Here is an 8,996-nt window from a genome sequence, read left to right as displayed (position 1 = left end):
AGCCCATGCTCTATAGACCATACAATTTAATCAAGAGAAATATTTTCTAGGAGATTATTTTATATGGGAAGTGGTTAAGATGTAAAAGTAACTTCAAGATAGTGGCTTTTAATCTGGATTTGAAAGGGAATAGGGAGAGCATAACACAGCAACTCAGGAAGTCTCTATTGAAGAAAATGAATGTTCTCTGATCATCTCTCACATTTTATCTGTTTTTGTTAATTGTCTCTTTGTTCTGTTTCCCTAAGGTCAATAAAGTTGAAGGAATGGCAATCAGGAATGAAACCAGCATAACACAATTCATCCTTCTAGGACTTTCTAGCAATTCAGATTTACAGACTGTAATCTTTGTACAGTTTTTTGTAATGTACCTGCTCGCCCTAGCTGGGAATCTTCTCATTATGATAACCATATATGTGGACTCTCATCTGCACTCCCCTATGTATTTCCTCCTTAGCAACCTGTCTTTCATAGATTTGTCCTTTGCCACAGTCACTGTCCCCAAATTCCTCATTAACTTTCTCTTGCAAAGCAAAACCATTTCTTTCAGTGACTGCATGACTCAAATATTTTTCTTGCATTTATTGGGGGGAACGGAATGCTTTCACCTGAGCTTGATGGCTTATGACCGCAATCCTTTGCGATATACCATAATAATGAACAGACAAGCCTGCCTCCTGCTGGTGGTTTCAACATGGGCAGCAGGCCTCATTCATGCTTTAGTACAGGCACTTCCATCAACTCAGCTGCCCTTCTGTGGTTCTAATGAGATAGATCACTTTTTTTGTGATGTTCTTCCCATATCTTTGTTGGCTTGCTCTAGTACCAGTATCAGTGAAATGGCAGCTTTGATCAACAGTGGAACTATTGGACTGAGTTGTTTCTTGGTGGTGTCTATATCTTACACATACATCATCTCCACTGTCTTAAAAATCCGTTCATCTGAAGGAAGGAGGAAAACCTTCTCTACATGTGCCTCCCACCTCCTGGTGGTCACCTTGTTTTTTGGCCCCACTGTCTTCATCTACATGAGACCTTCTGTGAAATTTACAGGTGACAAAATGGTCTCCGTTTTCTATGCTATTGTGACCCCTGTGCTAAACCCCTGCATTTATACTCTCAGAAATAAGAAGGTGAAAAGTGCGATGAAAAGGCTAGGAGGTAGGACAGTATCTTTACTCGAGATACAGAAAAACTGATTTCCTGTCTGTCTAAAGAAAGACACCATTGTATATTCCATCTGGTCTCATTGAATGATATATACTGTTTAATTTATTCTATAAAACAGAGATTTTTTTTTTCTTTTGATTAAATTTTTGTATTGAATTTTCATTGAGTTTTATTGTAAACATGATTGTATTATGCTGTTTTTAGTGAATAATGCCAGCTATATTTTTTGTCATGTCCACCTAGAATCCAAAACCTTAATTTAGTTAAATATATCTATTAAATAATAAACCTATACTACTATATGTCATTTTTTTGTTATCTCTCATGATTCCTTCACTGTGTGATACTTTGTAATATAAATATTGTATTATGATCTTACCTGGTAACCATAATGCAGAGGTGTCTTGAATGGCCATGGAGTTAAATGTACAATCTATGACGTTTTAAAGAGAGGGTCCCCCTAAGTCCCTTAGAAAATTTGCTTTGCGCTGGATCACCAAAAATACTTTCCACCAAAATTTCAAAAATATTATCAAAAAGCATTTAAGATTTATCGTGGAACTTGGCAGACCAAAGGAAGAGCCAGGATTTAACAGATTAATGGTCATATTCACAATGATAATCAGTTTTCAGTCCAAACTTTAGCCACAGAGCTAATTAAACACTGATCTGAATGTTTGCTGGTGCCTCGTTGGTTGTCAGGTTGGAATACTCCTTGTCCTCCTCAACGATGCAATGCTTCCTCTCTCCCACCCTGTATGTATTTAAGGTCCACTGAGGCCACACTTTTCCAATTGCCACCCCCTTGGAGTCCAGTTGGGTTATAGGGGAAGGAACAATACTCACTCGCTCCCACTAATTGCAGCAGCCAGTCTAAAATGGCTGCCTTCATCTCTAGTGGAAGCCTTGTGATACTCACTGATACCATGAAGTTTCCACTAGAGGTAAGAACAGCCATTTTAGATTGGTTGCGGCAACGGACAAAAGAGTATGGGCATCAATTTTGCCCCTACAATCCCAATGAACCACTTGGCAGGTACAAGTGGTCCCAGTGGGTCATAGAGGGTGTGGAATGGGAAATGCAGGACCTTAATGGATGAAAGGTAGGAGGGTGGAGAGATTGGGATCACTAAGAAAGGAGAGTGGGTTTGGATGACCTTATATGAGTCTTACCCTCTCTTTTACCGATTAGCGCATGCTAAACGCTAACGCGTCTGTAGACTAACATGCACGGGTTAGTGTTTAGCGTGCGGTAATCGATTAGCGCACCTTAGTAAAAGAGGGCCTTAGTCAACATTCTGCAGTGTCATAAGCGGACCTTGGCTGAATATCATCCAGGCAACTTCCTTATATTACATGTAGCCCTGAATATTCAATCCCCTTGCTAGTGCCATTTAAGAAACCACTGACAGCGGCGAGCAGATACTGCATAGTTTTACTCATTCTGATTTTCCACCAGGAAGTAAATTTGTGTTATAGAAAGCTACCTTTTAAACATAGAGATTTTGTTATTTGGATCCTGGATATTCTTTGTTCCTTTATTATGACAGTCTGTTGTATGTTTGTGTTTTGCACGGTTTGGACGTTGACGCTCTAAACAGCTCTCACTCACAACCCCCCTCCCCTTCCCCCATCTTTGCTACCTTGGGAGAGAGGTTGCTACAGGGGCCCATCTTACTTTTTCTAGCCAGGGCCCATTCAATCTTAGCCACAGCTATCATACCAAATGCAGGACTCTTATGGAGACAGCTATTTCAAATACACTCCAAAGAGCTTTCTCAGAGCTGCAGATAAAGACTCTAAGGATCAATTAATGAGCAATGCTTGTGCCTTTCATAATTATATAACTGATATGCCATGTATACAGTAATTTGTCTGTGTACATTATCGGTAACTGGTTAAGTAAACCACTGAACACACACAAAAAGCCTGGCCTACATTTAGCTGCCAAGCTAGCCAGGTTCATTTAGCAGCAGTGGGATTTCTGGTGCCCTCGCTTGGTCCCAATTCCCCCTCCTACACACATAAGAACATAAGAACATAAGAAATGCCTCTGCTGGGTCAGACCCGAGGTCCATCGTGCCTAGCAGTCCGCTCATGCAGCGGCCCAACAGGTCCAGGACCTGTGCAGTAATCTTCTAATCCCCATTTCCAGTAGGAATTTGTCCAATCCTTTCTTGAACCCCAGTACCGTACTCTGCCCTATTACGTCCTCTGGAAGCGCATTCCAGGTGTTCACCACATGTTGGGTAAAGAAGAACTTCCTAGCATTTGTTTTGAATCTGTCTCCTATCAACTTTTCCGAATGCCCTCTTGTTCTTTTATTATTAGAAAGTTTGAAGAATCTGTCCCTCTCTACTCTCTCTATGCCCTTCATGATCCTATAAGTCTCTATCATATCCCCTCTAAGTCTCCTCTTTTCCAGGGAAAAGAGACCCAGCTTCTCCAATCTCTCAGAATATGACAGGTTTTCCATACCTTTTATCAGACGTGTCGCTCTCCTCTGAACCCTCTCGACTAACGCCATATCCTTCTTAAGGTACGGCGACCAATATTGGACGCAGTACTCCAAATGCGGGCGCACCATCGCCCGATACAACGGCAGGATAACTTCTTTCATTCTGGCTGTAATACCCTTTTTGATTATACCAAGCACACACACACACACACACACACAAGACAATTTTCTATGGTCACATACGGGTTTAGGTGTTAAAATAAGATCCTATTGGATAGAGATTTGGAGGCACTTTTCCAAGATGTATAGGGAGAGGAATGGACAGTAGGAAAAAGAGGTATCGATGCCTCTGTATTAAACTCTGCTGAGACCTTATTTAGAATATTTCTGGAAACCTCGCCTTCAAAAATATATAAACAGGATGGAGTCAGTCAAGTGGTAGGCTACTAAAATAGCCAGTGGCCTTTGACAAAATGCATGCAGGGGCAAACTTAATCTCAATATGCATAATTTGGAGGAAAAGTGAGAGAAAAGAGATATGATAGAGACATTTAAATACCTAAATGGCATAAATGTTTGAGTGGTCGCGTTGTGGGTAACCAATTCAAACTTAGAGGGATCGGAGCCCTGATGAAACCCAGTATAGGGTGAAACATGTTGGTGATAGATCCCTTTGAATGCACCACCTCAGCTAAGTATTAGCTTTATAATAAGATTATTGGCAAAAGAGTCAGAGCAAAGTTCTTTCTTCACAATAGATTATAAGTGACCCGGTGAGGATATAATGTGTAAATCCAACCACTTTTGAAACTAAAATGGAGTGGATGGTGGCATTTCTGAGGGTCTGAAGACTAATTTATTTGAGTGGATTCACTGGTGTTGGTTTACAGTATACCATCTCCTTTGTGTATTGAACTGATATTATCCTCTCAAAAACATTTATTTACTATCCTTCCATCAACATATTTTATACCATCCCAGTCTAAGACTTATGGAATCTATGAGAAACACAGATTTCTATTTGCTGGCACCATCCCTCTGGAATTCTCTTCTTGACTATAGCAGATCAGAACAATCCTTTTGCTTCAAGGTTCTTTTGAAGACACATTACACTGGACAACAATTTTTTTCCAAACATTTTGCTTCCACAAAACAAACTGGTGTTTATGATAGACCCCTTCAAAATAAACACAAATATAATTTCCCACTGACTGTATCACGTAGGAATTTTTAGAAACACGATCGTATCTTTAATTGACTAAAACATGTTTTAATGCACAAAGTTTCTGATATGCTGTGATAGTTTGCCATGGCTAAAAGTGTTTTCCTGCAGATTTTCATTTGTACTCATTCTCCGGTGTATCTTGTTGCAGTGTTCAACAATAGTCAGCCAGCATTGATGGATTCCAGTTTCCCTGATATCTTTTTTTATAGTGGCAATGTCCTGGTGAAAACTTTCACCATATTCATAGCGGACTGCACCAAGATTTGCAGGAAAGAAGTCTCAGTGTGAATGTAGAAAGTGCATCTTTAGTGACATGTTGTACTTCATGGTTTTGTATGCTCTAAGAAGTTTGTCAATCAGTTGAATATAGTTTGGTGCTCTGTATCTGCCATGAAAATTTTCAATGACACCCTTGAATGCTTTCCAGGCGATTTTCTCTGGCCCGACTAACATTGCTGACAAGTCTGATCTGTGGACTGACAAAAATGCCTTCCTTAGTCTTGGCGTTAGTTATTCTAGAAAATATATGTCTTAGATAAAGCAAACTTTTTCTTTCATTGTTCATCGCTTTTACAAAATTTTTAATCAGTCCAAGTTTAATGTGAAGTGGAGGTAAAAATATCTTTGCCAGGTCAACAAGTGGTTCATGTACCACATTTTGCTGTCCTGAAACCAAATCCCTCTATACGAATTACTTTAATATAGCCTTTTCAGGCAGCATCCACCAAGCCCATCTACAAGCATGCCCAGACTATCATTTCCATGGACGTTATGCAACCTGCCATGAGAGTATGTCTGGACATGCCTTCACTATCTCCAGCAAGGAATAACATGAGCAATAGGCTTATATTAAGAATTAGGCTAAGAAATTATAAAAATGTACTTTTTTATTAAAATGGTATATTATACGTAATTTTAAATTTGATTTTTGTGATCAGCAGCCACAAATCTGTAAGATACACCTGAAAGTGCTGAAGAAACAAAAACTTTGCTGTCCAGTGATTATTTTCTCTCTTGCTTTTCAGTTGGGCTAACTGATGATTGAGGATGAGATGGCAAGGGAGTAGTAGGCAAATAGTATATTGTGTGCTGTGTATTTGCCTGGAGTTCCATTCTAGTTTCCCATGTTTGTTTTAATTGCAAACCACTTAGATCCTTTATTGGTACAGGTGGTATAACATTTCAATCAATAAATCAATCATTATAATAATAATAATATTTTGACATACTGATAAAGAATAGATTGGTTTGTAATGCAGACATGCAATCAACAACAACGTCTCTTGGGTGTGTGAGTCCTCAGCCAGCATTCCACCATTGAGGATAATACATCAATATGTCAGTTTCAGTTACAATAGGCAAGTAAGTTTCATGGGATATCCGGGGGCCCTGCTTTCCCCTTGTGCTTGAAACCATGACATTGCTTTACTAGCTACAATCATAGAAGAACATGGAGAGTATTCTGATGTTCACGTAAGAGAATATTGATTAAAAATAGATACACAGCTCTTTTATTCATATAACTAAATGTCTTGCTCCTACAAAAATAAAAAAATAGATATGCTTTGTATTTTGAGAAGAAAAATAGCCAGAAAATGACTTGGATCCATTTTTTCTACAAACGTTATCCACATAAACTCTATGGGTTCCACACCTTTGTTTTCCTCAGAAAACTATTTGTTTCTCTTCAGATCCTCCAAAGATTAAATTCCCAAGAGCTCCAAATACAGTTTAAGTTCATCAGTTTCCTGCCTTCTGGAGAAAGACTTCAGCCTGTAGCAGAGAGAGGCATAGATAAATTCAAGTTCTAGTTTATTAATTTTAATATACCGACCATCGGAGAACACCTGGCCGGTTTACAATGTTAAAAAAATAAAAAATTAAAATTAAATTATTATGAGGGGAGGGGAAGTGTGAACATTAAATGGACAAATTACAAGTACGAACGTGAGCTTGGGGATAAAGGGGGAAGGGAAAGTTAATAATTACATCGTTGAAAAAAAAGAAAATTAAAAGGAGAGGAAGAGAGGGGAACGATATAACATAAGGAAAGGGGATCGCTTCTTGAAAGCGGTTCGTATTTAATTTGTTAGCTGTTGGAGAGGAAATACTTAAATGCTATGGTATGCATCTTTGAATAAGAATGTTTTTTGTTTAATCCTAAATTTGTCAAGTTAATTTTCAAGGCGGAGTAGAGGTGGCATGGTCTTCCATAGAGTAGGAGCTACAACAGAGAAGTTTTCCTAGTGTAATAGAATTCTTTGATGAAAGGTATGGTAAGTAGATTCTAATCAGCCGATCTAAGAGTCCGGGAAGGGAAAGAAGGAATGATAATTTTATCAAGAAAAGATGGGAGGCTCAAAAGTTTGATTTCAAAGATCAGCATTAAAGTTTTATAGGTGATACGGTGGGTAATCGGGAGCCAGTGAGCTTCTCGCAGAAGAGGAGTAACGTGATCATATTTCCCGACTTTATAGATAAGCTTAATTTCTGTGTTTTGAATGAGCTGCAGATGATATAGTTTTTTGGGGGGTGATTCCATTATATAGAGGGTTACAGTAGTCTAAATGAGAGATGACCAGTAAATGAAACAGAGTTGTAATTGCATCAGTTTCAAGAATTGAGTTTAGGGAACGAACGAGCCGATGTTTGTGAAAACAGACTTTTACAACAGAGCTCATCTGGTCATGAAAGGTTAAACCTTTGTCTAAAATAACTCCGAGCAATTTTATTTTTTATTTCATTTTTATTGGACAAGATTTAATGAAGATTTGTCCGTTTATCATTTATTGCTTCTGATTGGGAAGAGTATACCACTGGATTTATTGATGTTAAGCAAAAGTCTGTTTATGTGAAGCCAATCACTGATTTTATCTAGTTTGGTATAAATTTATTATATTTCGATAATGTTTAGAGAGTCAACAGGGTGACCTGTTCTCTAGAAATGCTAAATTTACTGTATCCAAAAAGTAGACTTGTGGTAATTTTCAGAAATATGTTTGGTATTTAGAAATGGAGAAAGCAAAAATCATCCATTCAAGTGATAATTCTTCAAATACTATGCTCCCATGTATTAATCTTTATTGTATACCCAACTTGCAATTTGAAATCTGATTACAGAAGGGTACAGCTTGAAAACGCTTAAAGAATGTGGATTATTGTGTATGATAAAGAATGTATTATTATCATTAACCAGCACAAGGCATCTCTACCAGTTTCATTATACATCCATCTCCTGCCTTATTCACTTGTTTCTCATTGTCTCTTCGCAGCTCCTTCCTTAATATATCAAAAGAGAATAACCATTGCAAAACAAAACTTGAAAAAGATCATCAAGCTGGAATAGGAAAAGTGAGAAGACAATTGTCAGATTGGAACTGCATTGCCAATGTAATCACTGCTTGAATACATAAACCATTAAATAGCATCTCGAAAGAACTAATGACCTGTCCTTGAGTAATAGGAAAGGAGACCAGTGGGCATCATAACATGGGTAGACTTCAGGTGGGAACTGTGGTGAGCACAGGGTTTGGACTGATCTTGATACATTGTGCTGAGATGGATTATTTTTTAAATTAGCTCTTATATTTGTCTACAGATGGGCAGACCTTTATTCACAATCTTCAGGATCACCAAGTAGAACTTGCTGTGAGGCAATGAAATATATAATGGATTAAACAAGTCCTAAGAAACTATATTTTAAGGGAAATTTAAATCTGAAGAAACTTGAATGCTGATCTCTGAAGAACTCCTGAGGTACAACTCGAATCTCAGGCAGGTTTCTGTTTGTGGTGGGGGGGGTGGTAATGAGTGTTTCTGGCAGCTTAAGTCCTTACTAATATTTCTTTTTTTCTAAAATACAACCAGGTGTATGCTGTACTGTACAGACATATATAAGAGAGAGAGAGTTCCTGCTCCACAGAGCTTATGATTTTAGTCAAGATAAATATATTCTTGGATATTCTATTGTATGGGAAGTGGTTAAAATGTAAAAGTAACTTCAAGATAGTAGATTTCAGTCTGGATTTGAAAGGAACTCAGGAAGTCTCTATTAAAGAAAAAGAATGTTCTCTGATCATCTCTCTCATTTTATGCATTTTTTTCTCTCTTTTGTTCTGTTTCCCTAAGGTCGATAAAGTTCAA

General features: G+C 38.1%; 1 protein-coding gene across 1 annotated transcript; it reads left to right on the top strand.

Moving 5' to 3' along the window:
• The first annotated feature begins 266 nt into the window (after window positions 1-266).
• LOC117350452 (olfactory receptor 1509-like) lies at window positions 267-1,199 on the top strand. The gene has a single exon (XM_033924744.1). It carries the CDS (start codon window positions 267-269, stop codon window positions 1,197-1,199), a length of 933 nt encoding a protein of 310 aa, XP_033780635.1.
• The last annotated feature ends 7,797 nt before the right edge of the window (window positions 1,200-8,996 follow it).

This window comes from Geotrypetes seraphini, chromosome 16, assembly GCF_902459505.1.
Source record: "Geotrypetes seraphini chromosome 16, aGeoSer1.1, whole genome shotgun sequence".
Classification (NCBI taxonomy): Eukaryota; Metazoa; Chordata; class Amphibia; order Gymnophiona; family Dermophiidae; genus Geotrypetes; species Geotrypetes seraphini.
The sequence above is the reverse complement of the archived record's forward strand: the minus strand, read 5'-3'. Positions and strand labels throughout refer to the sequence as shown.